Raw genomic sequence first — 16,219 nt, 5'->3', positions numbered from 1 at the left:
TAAAATGGTTAAAATAGCAAATTTTTTTGACAAAGCAGGAAAGAATGTCCAATGGGAAAAAGACAATCTCTTCAACAAATGGTGTTGGGAAAATTGGACAGCCACATGAAGAAAAATGAAACTGGACCACTTCCTTACACCACACACAAAAATAGACTCAAAATGGATGAAGGACCTCAATGTGAGAAAGGAATCCATCAAAATTCTTGAGGAGAACACAGGCAGCAACCTCTTCGACCTCAGCTACAGCAACTTCTTCCTAGGAACCTTGCCAAAGGCAAGGGAAGCAAGGGCAAAAATGAACTATAGGGACTTCATCAAGATCAAAAGCTTTTGCACAGCAAAGCAAACAGTCAACAAAACCAAAAGATAACTGACAGAATGGGAGAAGATATTTGCAAACAACATATCACATAAAGGGTTAGTATCCGAAATCTATAAAGAACTTACCAAACTCAACACCCAAAGAACAAATAATCCAATCAAGAAATGGGCAGAGGACATGAACAGACATTTCTGCAAAGAAGACATCCAGATGGCCAACAGACACATGAAAAAATGCTCCACATCACTCGGCATTAGGGAAATACAAATCAAAACCACAATGAGATACCACCTCACACCAGTCAGAATGGCTAAAATTAACAAGTCAGGGAATGACAGATGCTGGCAAGGATGCAGAGAAAGAGAAAGGGGAACCCTCCTACACTGTTGGTGGGAATGCAAGCTGGTGCAGCCACTCTGGAAAACAGCATGGAGTTTCCTCAAAAAGTTGAAAATAGAGCTAATCTATGACCCAGCAATCACACTATTGGGTATTTACCCTAAAGATACAAATGTAGTGATCCGAAGGAGCACATGCACCCGAATGTTTATAGCAGCAATGTCCACAATAGCCAAACTATGGAAAGAACCTAGATGTCCATCAACAGATGAATGGATAAAGAAGATGTGATATATATATATCACATCTTCTTTATATATACATATATATATATATAGTATATATATCACAAATGGCAAGATTTCATTTCTTTTGATGGCTGCATAGTATTCCATTATATAATGGAATACTATATATATATATATATATATATATCTCACAATGGCAAGATTTCAGTAGTATAGTGTATATGTATATATATATATCACAATGGCAAGATTTCATTAGTATAGTATATATATACATATATATATACTGTATATATATATAGTATTCCATTATATACAATGGAATACTATGCAGCCATCAAAAGAAATGAAATCTTGCCATTTGTGATGATGTGGATGGAACTAGAGGGTATTATGCTTAGCGAAATAAGTCAATCAGAGAAAGACAGTTATCATATGATCTCCCTGATATGCGGAAGTTGAGAGGCAATGTGGGGGGTTTGGCAGGTAAGAAAGGAATAAATGAAACAAGATGGGATCGGGAGGGAGACCAACCATAAGAGACCCTTAATCTCATAAAATAGCAAATTTTATGTATTTATACTTTATCACAAGTTTTTTAAAAAGAAAAAAACATAGGATTTTATTTTCTGGATTATGACTAATAACTCAAGAATGATAAGCCCTGGGAATCTCACAAAGAACATCTTTGAGAGTAAATGTTTGTCTAAATGTTAATCTATTCTTCGAATAGATTTCTAGAAATGGAATCCTTGGATCTAAATGTTTGAACACTGAACTCTCCTTTTGAGGTATATTGCCAAATTTCACCATGGTAAATGTACAACAACTTAAACTATGGCAGAAAACAACAACAAAAAAAAACAGAGAAAATATTAGTAACAAACATAACAAAAGGTTAATTGTCTTAATAGGAAAATAAATTGATCTTGAAAATAAATTTATCAACAAATTGTTAAGCAAAATACACTAAGACCAAAATAGGTATATTGGTAATGAAAATGAACAGACATCCTATAAACACACACACAAAATGACTTTTAAATAGTAGTAGTAGTAGTCCTACCTCACTGACATCAAAGAAATAAAAATGAAAGGGTGCCTGGGTGGCTCAGTTGTTTAAGTGTCTGCCTTCAGCTCAGGTCATGATCTCAGGGTCCTGGGATTGAGCCCCACATTGAGGTTCCTGCTCAGCGAGGAGTCTGCTTCTCCTTCTCTCTCTCTTTCACCCACCTTCCCTCCCTCCTTTGTTGAGGATTCTTATCAAGAATGGATGCTGGGGGCACCTGGGTGGCTCAGTGGGTTAAGGCCTCTGCCTTCAGCTCAGGTCATGGTCCCAGGGTCCTGGGATCGAGCCCCGCATCGGGCTCCCTGCTCAGCGGGAAGCCTGCTTCCCTTCCTCTCTCTCTGCCTGCCTCTCTGCCTACTTGTGATCTCTGTCAAATAAATAAAATCTTAAAAAAAAAAGAATGGATGCTGTATTTTGTCACATGCTTTTTCTGCATCTATGAGAGGATCTTAAACCTTCTTTTATTAATGTGGTGTATCACACTGATATATTTGCAGATATTGAACTACCCCTGAAGCCCATGAATAGAACCCATTTGGTCATGGAGAGTAATTCTTTTAATGTACTGTGGATTTGATTTGCCAGTATCTTGTTGAGAATTTTTGCATCCATGTTCATCAGGGATATCAGTCTGTAATTCTCCTTTATAGTGGAATCTTTGTCTGGTTTGGGAATCAAGGTAACGCTGGCCTCAGAGAAGGAGTTTGAAAGTTTTTCCTTTCCTTTCTATTTTTTGGAAGTTTGAGAAGAGCCAGTATTAACTCTTTTGTAAATGTCTGGTAGAATTCCTCCAGGAAGCCACCTGGCCCTGGTTTTTGGTTTTGGTTTTTGTTTTCTGGGAGATTTTTGATGACTGAATCCATTTCTTTGCCGGTTATGGGTCTGCTCAAATTTTCTATTCCCTCCTGTTCCAGTTTTGGCAGTTTGTATGTTTCTAGGAATGTATCCATTTCTTCCAGATTTCTCAGTTTGTTGGCATATAATTTTTCATAATATTCTCTTATAATTGCTTGTACTTCTGTGGTGTTTTTGTAATCTCTCCTCTTTCATTCGAGATTTTATTTATTTGGTTCCTTTCTCTTTTCTTTTTCATAAGTCTGTATAGGGGTTTTTCAGTTTTAGTAAGCCTCAAAGAATCAGCTCTTAGGTTCATTGATCTGTTCTACTGGCTTTTATGTGTGTTTCCATATCATTTATTTCTGCTCTACTCTTTATTGTTTCCCTTCTCCTGCTGGCTTTAGGCTTTATTTGCTTTCCCATGTCTAGCTCCTTTAAGTGTAAGGTTGGGTTGTGCATTTGAGACTTTTCTTGTTTCTTGATCCTTGCCTGTGGTACAATATACTTCCCTCCTAGGATAGACTTTGCCACATCTCAAAGGTTTTTGGAATTTTGTGTTTTCATCCTTATTTGCTTCCATATATATATTTTTTACTTCTTTAATTTCCTGGTTAACCCATTCATTCTTTATTATGATGTTCTTTAATCTCCGTGTATTTGTGGTCTTTCCTAACTTTTTCTTGTGGTTGACTTCAAGTTTCATATCATCATGGTCTGAATATATGTATAGTATGATCTCAATCTTTTTGTACTTAAGGGCTGATTCATGACCCAGTCTGTAATCTATTCTGGAGACTATTCTATGTGCACTGGAAAAGAATCTGTATTCTGCTGCTTTAGGATGAAATGTTCTGAATATATCTGTTAAGTCCATCTGTCCATAGGGGGCAACTGAGTGGCTCTTTTTTTTTTTAATATTTTATTTATTTATTTGTTAGAGAGAGAGAGAGAGAGAGAGAGAGTGAGAGAGTGAGCACAGGCAGACAGAGTGGTAGGCAGAGGCAGAGGGAGAAGCAGGCTCCCTGCCTAGCAAGGAGCCCGATGTGGGACTCGATCCCAGGACACTGGGATCATGACCTGAGCTGAAGGCAGCCGCTTAACCAACTGAGCCACCCAGGCGTCCCTAAGGTCCAACTCTTGATTTTAGCTGTCAAGATCTCGGGGTTGTGAGCTTGAGCCCCTCCTAGGGCTCAGCTGGGGGCATGGAACCTGCTTAAGATTCTTTCCCTCTCCCTCTGTCCCTCCCCACACTTGTCTCCCTCTCTAAAACAAAACAAAACAAAACAAAAAAAGGAAACTGGATCCTCTTTTCCCTAGAGCTGAAGCTTTAGAGCACTCTATGATCAGCAGACTTGGTGTGTGGGAAGAGTTCATATTGGTGATCACAATATGATCACCACAGCCTGCGGGGTGTGGGAGAAGTTCATTTTGGGGGTGGGACTTGGTGGGTGCTAGTTCTCGGTCTGACTTGCCCTAGTGGAAATGCACCTGCAGGGCTCAGGGGGTCGGGGTTTGGTGTAAGCACCTCTGGTCTCCACTTAAGTTGGTCGGTGCTGATGGGCGGCTTGGGGGATGAGGGGCGGGAACGACGTTGCTTTGCTGCCTGGGTCCTGGAGCGGATGTTTGCACCTGCCAGTCTTCAGGAAGCCCTCACGGAAGAGCAATCACCCGCCTTTTGTCCTCTGCTGCCACCAGATCTCTGCCTTCACCCAGCCTGCGTCTGAGTGTCTGCTAGGCAGCACGGTATTCCTGTGTTTTATCTCCAGCATGTGGCTGGCTTTCAAAACTCCAAATTTGAGAGATTGGCATGGCACAGGCCCGCGCTGATCCTCTGGGGGAGGGTGTCGCTTCCCGTTGCCAGGTGCCAGCATACCCCCAAAACTGACCCACGTAGCGGCATCTCCTCTCAGATTTCACGGCAAAGCACAGCAAAGAGCCAGCGCCAAGGTTCCCCGTCAGCTGGCATCCCCGGTCCTGTTAGTGCACGGAGCAGCTCGAAGGAGCCTGGAAGGAGCCTGTTGGGTCTTTTGTCCCCAGCAAAGCCCTGCCACCTCCCCAAATGCACTCCAATAAGGGGACCGGTTTCTTCCCGGGCGACCCAGGGGATCCTCAGACCAGGCTGTCCACATCAGGGGGCCGCCCTCCTTCCCCTCCAGAGATCCCCTAAGCCTGCCAGTCGAGGCCCTGACAACAGCGCCGACCTCTAAAACTTGAGACTTTGACTCCATGGCTTCTAAAATCTTGCAGTATTCGGGCCCACCTCCTTTTCCTAGTCATGGTTTTGGGGAAGAGTTTTTCTTGTGCAGTCCCCTGCGTGTGTTTGCACTCTCTCTCTTTCTCTCTTGCTCCTCTCTCCGTGATCAGGGCTCCCTCCCCTCTGCAGTGCCCAAGGCTCTTTTCTCCCCCCAATTAACTCTGCAGCTCCTACCTCTTCCCCAAAGTGGCTGGGATTGTTTTTCTGTTTTTGTTTGTTGTTTTTTGTTTTTTTGTTGTTGTTGTTTTAAATCTCCTGTTGTGCAGTTTGTTCTCTCAGACCTTGTATATATTTCTTGGGTGTTCAGAAAGATTTGCTGTTTATCTAGCTGTGTTGGGGGGGCAAGGCAAGCTTGTGGTCCACCTACTCCTCAGCCATCTGAAATGAAATGGGACTTATTTACAAACTCAAAAAAAATGAAAATTTTTAATTTTTTAAACATTCTTTAACAGCAAAACAAACAATTATGAAGGGTGGCTTCAAATGATTACAGTTTGGAAGACTCTTATGTGGGTCTTTGACAGATTTGTAAGCATTTCCAACTTACTCCAAAGCAGTTCGGATTTCAAGGTGGTGCTTTTTGTATTGTAACACACATAAAAACAGAGATCCTGTTAACATGCAGGTTCTGGTTTATCTGGTCTGAGTGGGAAAGCTGAGAGTTTGCATTTCCCACAAGTGGAACCAGTGGTTCAACCTAATAAGGAGCAGAGTAAATTTTTTTGTATTTAAATTCAATTAATTAACGTATAGGGTATTATTTGCTTCAGGGGTAAAGGTCTGTGGTTCGTCAGTCTTATATAATACCCAGTGCTCATTACAACACATACAGAGTAATTTATTTTGAACAGAGACAGCTGGTTCATTGTGACTATGTGAAAGGACTGTCTGACAGCCATGGTCCTAAATTTAAGAACGTGCTTAGCTACTCAGCGTGGGAGTGTTATTCTAGTTGAACTGGCATGAAGATGAAGAGTAACAATTGTGGAGGAAAAGGAAAGGCTAACATTGCCAAGTTTAAGGACTCAAAAGAATGGAATTGGTATCTGCAACATTTGGGTCACGCAGGCTGCTATATTGATGCTCCTTCAGTCACCTCAGATGAGGCCTTCCTACAGGCAAAAGAAGCTCTCTTCAAAATGGGGCATTAGCATCTTAGGCAGCTCCAGACCAAAGACCGATCCACAGACCCAAGTGGTTGTGGCGAGTTGGTCTTTCTATCCCCACACTCAGGCTGAGGAAACGGCAGCATTTTCCAGTGGTTTTGGTGTTTTGGAAATATTCTCTCCGTCATTAGCGAGTCTCGCAATTGTGCAAGGTAGGTATTCTTATCCTCACTTTGCCCTCGTAGGAACTGAGGTTCAGTTAGATTAAGCAACTTGTCCTTGCTCACTGTGGTAGGCAGAATAATGTTACTTTACCTGGCAAGAAGAGACCTGGCAGATACAATTAAGGGTGTTGCCATGAAGAAATTATTCTGGATTATCAGAGTGGACCCAGTGTAATGACACAGGTCTTTATAAGAGAGAGGCAGAAGGGTCAGAGGTAATATGAGAAAATGGGATGAAGGAAGCAAGAGGTTGGGAGTGATAGGAAGAAGGGGCTCTGAGCCAACAAATGGAGGTAGCCTCCAGAAACTGAAAAAGGCAAGGAACCGGATTTCTCCTAAAGCCTATAGAAGTAATACAGACTTGCTAACACTTTGCTTTTTGTCTTGAGACCCATTTCAGACTCTGACTTCCAGAGCTCCAGATAATAAATTTGTATTAAGACACAAAGCTTGGGGTGCCTGGGTGGCTCAGTGGGTTAACGCCTCTGCCTTCGGCTCAGGTCATGATCTCAGGGTCCTGGGATCGAGCCCCACATCAGGCTCTCTGCTCAGCAAGGAGCCTGCTTCTCTTCCTCTCTCTTTCTGCCTGCCTCTCTGCCTACTTGTGATCTCTGTCTGTCAAACAAATAAATAAAATCTTTTAAAAAAAAAAGACACAAAGCTTGCTGTAATTTGTTACAGCATCAAGAGGAAACTAATAGTCACCCAGGTGGTAAGCGGCAGAACTGTGAGTTTGCAAATAGGTCCCGTAGGCTACAAAATCAGTGCTCTTCCCGTCACTATGGGAGATGTGATGCTTTTTTTTGCTTTTTTTTTTAATTTTTTATTTATTTTCAGTGTAACAGTATTCATTGTTTTTTCACCACACCCAGTGCTCCATGCAATCTGTGCCCTCCGATGTGATACTTTTTAAAGAAATGGTGGATAGAAAAGTGGAAGGGTAGGGGTGCCTGGGTGGCTCAATTGGTTAAGCAGCTGCCTTCCGCTCAGGTCATGATCGTGGGGTCCTTGGATGGAGCCCCAGGCTGGGCTCCCTGCTCAGTGGGGAATCTGCCTCCCCCTGCCCCCCTCCATGCTCACTCACTCTCTTTCCCAAATAAATAAAATCTTTAAAAAAGTAAAGTGGAAGGTTAAAAAAAAACAAAGCTGCAAGAAGAAGAGCTGAAGAGAGTTGATCCTGGGGTCTACTTTCCCCCAAACTTCTTCTACATGGCCAGATGTTTTTCATTTCAATAAAGTTATATGGATTAAGAATAATCTTTCCAAATAATTGCAAATACTTCTGGCCAGATTTAAAGGCCACTGGCATTTTAGGACGGGTGAAATTAATCTCCGTTTTTGTCTTAATACTGGGTGATAAAACTGCAATGAGGAAATGGAAGTTTTGCTTGGGTGAGGTGAAGCAAGTAACGTGTTAAAGTAATGGCAGCATTTCGGCTTATCGATAGGCATGGAGCTGGATGCTGACAGTGAAAAGCTGGGGGCCACTCCAGGGCCATGGGTACATTATGCAAAAGGCTACACAGCCTATTTCAAACTTTTCCAGAGAGAAGACTGCATGGAAGGTCTCAGATTTCTTAAATCGCATGAGATCCTATTTATAATAGCATCTTCACTTAAACCTTGTCCTGGAGTCTTGCCTTTCACCCCTCACTTCTAACTCATCTCCATAACCAGTGGTCAGGTCTACAAAGAGGAAGCTATTAAGCAAGTAGGATTGGTGGGTTCTGGTCAGCTTTGGGAAAGATAACAGCTCTCCCTCTCTCATCTGTCTGAATTTTAGCAGGGACTTCAATGCCTTGACCTAGGAAGCATTCCCTAATAGGAAATTTTTTCTGGTTTTTTTGTTTTGTTTTTTGTCTGGAAGGTTTTGAAACCTCTCCTGGGATGTTGCTATCCTGAACACCCTTCTTGGAGGTTAGTCAAGACCCCAATAGAAGAGGGGGAGCTGAGCAGCTAAGTGGATGGTTCAGGAATGTTACTCTTCTGTTTCCATTTCCAATCCTATCTCATCAACCTGAATAGTCTCACGATTGGGGGAGAGAAATGAAAATGAGGTTTTCCTTACAATAAGTTAAAAACCCTTTCCTTAGCCCACAAAAGTGCTTGGTGTGGGAATATATTTTGGGTGGGATCCTCAAACACTGTATAGGGACCCCCAAATGCAAGAAAACCTCTTGTCTCCATTAAACTCATTTGGGGTAGACAATCTCAAGAATGTATTAGAGAGCACAAAACCCCTTTTGAGGACAACTATATTCCTTCCTTTGCTTTTCACCCTCACTAAAACAATACAGCAGGTGGGATGGAACTGAAGGAAACCAGAGTTTTCTTTTCTCCCACTCTTAGTTAATGTGTAATGGTGCCTCCAATCCTGCCCCATCATTGATGAACAGTCAAAAAAAAAAAAAAAAAAAAACTAAACCAGGGTAGTTTGCAACCGCCAGAAGAAGAGTTGGATGGTTTAATAAAAGAGACACTGACAAAAAAACATTTCTCTACAATACTATAATTATAAAACTGAAGGCACATCCCTGGCAGAAATATGATCAATTACATGCTTATGGAAAAACAAACTACTGAATATTTTAACTGTAGTAGACGATTATTGCACATTGTCCTGTTTTGGGTACCAATCAATGTTTAACAATGATTAGTTAAACACTTAACTAAAAACATATGGTTGAGACGCCTGGTTTTGGCTACAAAAGGTATCTATTATCAATGCCATGATAGAAGCTCTTTTAATTGAAGAACGAGATTTCATGTTTTTGTGCTTTACCTGGTTATTCACACCAGATAAACTTCCAGAGGGACTACAGAAATTTAGTGTCAAAAATAGCTAATAATTCAGCATGAATCTATATTTTCTATATTTGGTAAAATAATATTTTTAAATATAGAAAAGTAAGAAATAAGAAAGCAAAAAATCCAAAGGGAGTGATTCTAGGAATGTTTTTATTCTTGTTAAAACAACCAATAACCAGATGCCTCACCCAAAGAAAGTAACAAAATAGAGTAAAATAAATATTAAGAAAAATAATTTTAAAGCAAGATTCACAAGAAATGGGAAAAAATTTCTCAAAGAACATACATTCTTGATTTTAAACTGTGAACATAAAAGAGATGCACACTTAAATTTTTGGAAACATCTTGTCTACAGTGCTATTTTAAGCATTCTGAAGAAGACATCTGAAAAAAGAAAAAAATAAACTTTTAAAAAGTTAAAGCACAATATAAAATTTTTTGTTCACAAGGCATCAAATTTAACACTCTAAAATGCTGATACTAAACTAAGAACATCTCTATTTTCACAACTGACCACCATACTTCTTTAGACTATGACACTAAATACTCTAGTTGTGTTTTAACCTTTGAAATTCAAAAGGCATCTTTGGATATTCAAGATAAAAGGTGCCCCATAGTTGAGTCAGAACCAGCACTGGATATCAAAACATCCTTGTTATCTTCAGACTGACAGCATGGTTACTGAGTGAATATAGGAGAGTGATAAAGGAAGGACAAATAAAGATCTTCAGATAGTCAAATATCAAATTCAAATATAAATCCATTTTACTTCTATATGGTAAATATGTGTGTGTACGTATGTATGAATAGACATACACACACACATATACATTTATAACATTTGTTCTCACTAGTCACTAGTTATTTAAAGCTACTTACTAACTGAAACCAATGTTTTTAATCCTGATTATCATCTCTCTCTCTCTCTCTCTCTCTCTCTCCTGTGAATACAGCTGCTCTATGAAGCTAATGGGAGCTCAGGATTACAAAAGAGACTTGTGGTAGAGAATTCAAAGATGGTTACAGATTCTTAAAACAGGATTCTTTCTAAACATGTTTTCTATTCTAATAGTAAGGGTTGAAATTAGATCCTTCATTATTCCCAGACTATAGGCTGCTCTTCTCACTGTCCTAGAACACATGGGTCCCTTGGCAAGTGGGGGCCAAAAGAAAAATTCACAAACATACATGGAAATCAAAGTAGTAACTGACTATGTTCAAGTGTTTCAAAGGCAGAGAAAGAGTAGGGGAGAAAGAAAGAGAGGTGCTTCTTTTTTCAAAAGTCTATTATACGTTTGTCTTATTAGCTGTTTCTTCTAGAAGAAACAAGTTGTGGTATGATGAACCACTAGAATTAAAAATCAAAAACAAATATTAAAATTCAAAGTGGAAGCATGGAAGATGGCACAGGTATTTAAAGAGCCTAGACATACAAATACATTCGTATTTCATTAGGATGGGTTTGCCTTTCTAGATTAATAGCACCTTCATCAGTAGTTTCAGTTCTCTCTTTAAGATAGTAGAGATAAAAATAAGTTTTTTTTCCAAATCTTAAAAGACAAAATGGAATAATGTGGTAAACTTTTTGTGTGTGTATGAAAGGATAAGAGAGAAAGGAAATAGGAGTGGAAGAAACCCATCCCCCACTCTCACCTGATTGTAGACTCTCCCCTAAAAAAATTGATTATTAATATTCATTACAGACCTCAAGGGGTAAAAAGTACTAAGTATAAATCCTATGTGCTAGGCATTATGCTAACAGCTTTACATATGGTGATAGGAACAAAATGTTAGGAATTTACTTTTATTTATTTTCACTTCCATGTTCTGCATATGAAATCCATCTTGCAATTAACAAGGAATTTAGATAGTGATGCAAGTGTCAGATCTCTGACCAGTGTGTTAACTCTTAGGCACTCAGAAGGGGATTTCTAAATGTATATGGCACTGAGAACAGCCCCTGAATTTACGACCCACGCTAACTAGCAAGAGCAAATGTTTCATACTAGAGAAAACTAGAAATTTGACTAAAAGGTATCACAACCTAGGAGAATTCTCATTTCTGTATTACAACTTATTGTGTTTTTTGGTAAGTGCCGCTTTGTAGAATAGTATTATTTTAAAGTCATTTTGAGAAGTCATCTAAAATACTAAAATATCATTAAAATATATTAAATTATATATACCAGCTACAGTCCTTGTATTCTCTCCAAAAAAAGGACAAATTTAGTGAGTCCAGGTAATTTCATATGACCCGTATATGTTAAAGATGGTAAGATATTAATCTTTGAAAAAGTCAATTGGGGAAGAGGCTCAAAATCTTAAGTTTTGATCAGGAGGGAGACAAACCATAAGAGACTCTTAATCTCACAAAACAAACTGAGGGTTGCTGGGGGGTGGGGGTAGGGATGGGGTGGCTGGGTGATGGACATTGGGGAGGGTATGGGCTATGGTGAGTGCTGTGAAATGTGTACACCTGATGATTCACAGACCTGTACCCCTGGGGCAAATAATATATGTTAATTAAAAAAAATCTTAAGTTTCTGGACTGAGGCTGATAGATTAAGAACAATTTATAGTGAAAGTCAGCAGGAGTGAATTGAAGGTTTGTACAGAGCTAGGGAGTCAATGAAAGAAGAATCCAATCAATTTTTTTTACCAATGGAAAGATAGGAAACAAGGAACCCTCTGGACCCTTACGGTCTTTTGGGCTACAAGATAAAGAAAGGAAGATGATATTGGAAAAGTTATCAGTTATTTTTACCAATCAAAAATCACCTACACTTAACACTTAACTTAACTGGAAAGAACAACAACAACAATAAAGAATCATACTAAGGCATCTAAGAAAGCAACTGCAAAGACAAAGATGCAGGGACAATCAGGGGAGAAGAAAGCCTGTAATAAATAAGGCACGTCTATTTTTAAACAGTTTCTACTGTTTTCCTTCTAAAACCAGATGCTTTATACAGTGTTTTAAAAGCCCTTGTTCCCCAACCTGGCAGGGCTGAGAGCTCAAGAATGTCCTCAAGATCATGGTCTCAGATCTTCAAACTTTTAAGTATTTTTTTCTTGAGCCTTTTCTTTTTGGTCAAAGAAAAAGTCATCTGTCACTTTAGCAGCAATTCTGCAATCTTCAATTGTGGGGCTTGTTGTAAACCTCACTGGCCTACCTTATCTGTTCCTAGTGAAAACAAAAAGTATTGGCAATTCACCTTAAATAAAGCTAGGTTGAGAGCTAATGCTCTGAAAAAAATATATTTTTGCCATTAGACAAATGCAATTCAAAGAGATTCCCTAACATAAGGGCATGAGACCAACAGAAAGTCCTTCCACAATATTTCAAGAAGTTAAGGAGATATCGTTAATGCTGTATCAGCGCGTAACAGCATCAGCTAGTAGTACTCTGTGCGGCCTGTTACAATGCGGTGTCATCATCTTCCCTACTGTCTCCCACCAGAAGTGAATGCTTATCAGGTTCACTGGTACCAATGCTGTTGAGGGACCGTTTATCAGACAGCAGTGAATTTATGGAGGCTCTGCTGTAATTAACAATCCGGTCCAGCAAACCCAGTTTAGGGGAGTTTCTCAAGGTGTCATCTATTCCAACATGAACGCTGATCTCTGAAGGCCTCTTCTGTCCCATCTGGCTTTGGGCATGCAGTTCGTAATTCTCATAAGTTGGTTTTCTGTAACTGAACACATGCAAAATACACTAGTGTGAAATAAGCAAATGTGAACTAGATACTTGTTACAGTCAAAACTGGAAATCTATTTGCCTGGTATGAAATCTACAAAGGTGGTTCCTGCTAGGAAATTCACCCCCTTAAAACTGTATAGAGTCACATGGTGAGAAATTCTACTTCTCAGAGCCAATGTACTACATTTTACCCCACTCAGTGCTGTGGTGGCTAGGTAGAGACTACATAAGATGATAATCACATAGCTAACATTTATTATTAAGAACAGTTGGGGCCCATCCTATAAGAATGAGACCTACCAAGACTGTGGATGATAAAGGGAATAAAAAATACAAACATGAGTGAGCCATCATACTTACAGTTTAAGGAAGAGAGAGGAAAGTACTACTGAAACAGATGAAGCAGCCATTGCAGCAGATCCCATCCAGGGCTGCAAAACCAAACCAATGGGCATAAAAACTCCTAGGAAACAAGTGTGGATTAGTTAGAGCAAAGAGCATTAAACAGATTATTAATGTGTTTCTAATACATACATACACATCATTTCCTTGTTTGATATTTATTCAGTACTTTCTATGTGAAAAATTGGCAGCGACATAAGTCTCCACCAATAGGAGGATAGAGTGCTGTTGTGAACATTCTTGTACATGTCTCCCTGTGCACATGTTTGAGAACTTCTCTAGGGTCATACCTAGAGATGAAACTGGATTATGACATGGGTACATCTTCAACTTTAGGTGGATATTCCTCAGTTCTCCAGAGTGCCTTGCACCATATCATAATCCCACCAAGAGTGAATGAATAGTATATGAATTTGACAGACATTTGAACATTTGGCTTATATGACAGGGATAAGATAGACTTATTGTACTTATAACTTTTTATGTGCTTATCTAGTTTTCTTTTTTTCTACAGTGATCATATATTACTTGCATAATTTTTTCCACTCTGCCCCTACTTACATAATTTTTAAAAAATCACTTGCTCTATGAATTAATCTTTCTGGATTTTGATTGTTCTTTTATTTTTTATTTCCTCAGCATTTTGTGTTCTTGTTTATAAACAGGTTTGTAATTGTTCTTACATCATTTCATGTCCTTCTTTGGCTCTCAAATCAGAGATAACAAGAAAAAAGTGATAACTCTCTTATTACTAATTCCTGGGGTGCCTGGGTAGCTCAGTTCGTTAAGCATCCAACTCTTGCTTTCGGCTCAGGTCATGATCTCAGGGTTGATCTCAGGGTCATAAGCTCAAGTCCAGCACTGGACTCTGAGCAGGGCGTGGAGCCTGCTTAAGATTCTCTCTCTCCCTCTCCCTCTGCCCCTCTCCCTGCACTCTCTTTCTCTAAAAAAAAAAAAAAAATACAATTTATTACTAACTCCCACAAAGTCTCTAAGTACAAGACATTATCAAATGTTTGTTTAAAAATTCTAAATTGCTTTTGCTTGGTCATATTCCTTTACTCAATCCATCAATCTCCCTCCTTCTCCCCTGCTTTTTTCCTCTCGCTCTCTCCCTTCCCCCACCCCTTCCCTCTTTCTCAGTCTCTCCCTGTCTCTCTTTCTCTCCTGGTACCCAAACTTAAAAAATAAACCCTGTTGGCTATTAGAATTTTAAGTGAAGAGCCAAACATTCTCTGCATGCTATAATTATAACTATGTAACAAGACAGAAAAACTGATGCAAAGTAAATAAAGACTGGAAGTAAATACACTAAAATGTTAATAGTACTTGTGTTTTGGTAGTGAGATTAAAAGTAAATTTGTTCTTGGGACACCTGGGTGGCTCAGTCTGCTAAGCATCTGACTCTTGATTCTGGCTCAGGTCATGATCTCACTGAGATTGAGCCCTGCATTGGGTTCCCTGCTCAGCGGGAAGTCAGCTGTAGATTCTCTCTCCCTGTGCCCCTCCCCCTGCTCATGCTCACTTTCTCTCTCTCTCTCAAATAAATAAATAAATCTTTAAAAGTAAATAAATAAATAAATCTTTAAAAGTAAATCTTTAAAAGCAAAAGAGAAATAAATAAATAAATAAATATAAATGTAAGAGCATATGGAAAAAGAGATGAAACAATGTGGGAAAGTACTACTCATTGGTTAACTTAAATGAAGATTATACAGGTTTTCATTGTATCTTTGATCCTGGTTATGTATAGCTTTGAAATTTTTCAAAATATAAAGTTGGAGGGGAAAATAAATTAAAATAAACCTATCAGAATGCATATATATTTTATGCTATAATGAACATTGCTCAAAATTACAATTATTGATTTTAATATTACCTTTCACCACACCAGCAGGCTACATATAAAAACTGAGCTCAAAGCTAATAAGACTAAACCTTCCAATATGATAGGTCTCTAATGACTTCAGAGGAGAAAGTAACACTAGCTAATAGTTACATACCAGCAGCTACGGGAATTCCAACTAGATTATAAATCAGAGCGAAAACAAAATTTATCCGAATCCTCTTGACTGTCTTCCTTGATAAGTCAATACTTGCCACTACATCCAGAAGATCATTCTGAGAACAGAAATATTTGTAATATTAGTGACTCTAAATTAACAAATACTTTATATTTGACACTGTGATTTTGAAGGTCATGTGTACCTTAGGGTGGGTAATATGAATTGACTATAAATTTCAAATATTGCTAAAAATTTCAGTCAGCTTTGGAAGATGCTTTTTCGGGAATTTTTCTCAGGGGTCTAGAAAACACTTTTTGGGTTATATGCTGCTATGTAGGTTACCACACATAAAACAATCTCAGCAAGGGTTTGTTGAAGATAGTTTTATTATAAGTATATCCCCCAATCTTATTCCTTCCTTTAGAAGCTTGTCATTCTCATCTGCTTCGCTTGATTGAGAAAATCTGGAAGTAATTAGTATTCCTTCTCATACTCCCATCCTGAATTCTCCTAGTCTCAAAGGCTGGGAGGACAGGAATTAGAAGGAAAAGAATGTCCTACTCGAAATACTTTACAACACTATCCCTGATCATGTGGACCAATATCACATGATATTGAGGTTCAGGCCACAGGACTTACCCTTATCAAAACCACATCAGCTGCTTCAATGGCTACATCTGTACCTGTGCCAATGGCAATCCCAACATTAGCCATCGCCAGAGCTGGAGAGTCATTGATTCCATCTCCTACCATTGCAACCCGTTTCCCCTCCTCCTGAAGTTGCTTCACCTTAGCAACCTTATGAGAAGGGAGAACTTCAGCGAACACCTTTGTAATGCCAACCTACAGGGAGAAAAATAAACTCAATTCATTTCAAGAAATATTACTGGTCCTTTAAATA

General features: G+C 39.2%; 1 protein-coding gene across 1 annotated transcript in view; it reads right to left on the bottom strand.

Moving 5' to 3' along the window:
- Nucleotides 1-12,284: 12,284 nt before the first annotated feature.
- Nucleotides 12,285-16,219, bottom strand: part of ATP7A (ATPase copper transporting alpha) — a 102,768-nt gene continuing 98,833 nt past the window's right edge. The window contains exons 19-22 of the mRNA XM_080831299.1: nt 15,958-16,161; nt 15,316-15,433; nt 13,271-13,373; nt 12,285-12,905 (exon numbers count right to left, since the gene is read on the bottom strand). Coding sequence (XP_080687425.1) covers nt 12,629-12,905; nt 13,271-13,373; nt 15,316-15,433; nt 15,958-16,161 — 702 coding nt within the window. The 3' untranslated portion in view covers nt 12,285-12,628. The remainder of the gene's footprint in view (nt 12,906-13,270; nt 13,374-15,315; nt 15,434-15,957; nt 16,162-16,219) is intronic.

The sequence above is a fragment of the Martes martes genome (assembly GCF_963455335.1).
Source record: "Martes martes genome assembly, chromosome: X".
In the NCBI taxonomy this organism is placed as follows: Eukaryota; Metazoa; Chordata; class Mammalia; order Carnivora; family Mustelidae; genus Martes; species Martes martes.
Note: the sequence above shows the minus strand (reverse complement) of the source record. Positions and strands in the feature narration are given on the sequence as shown.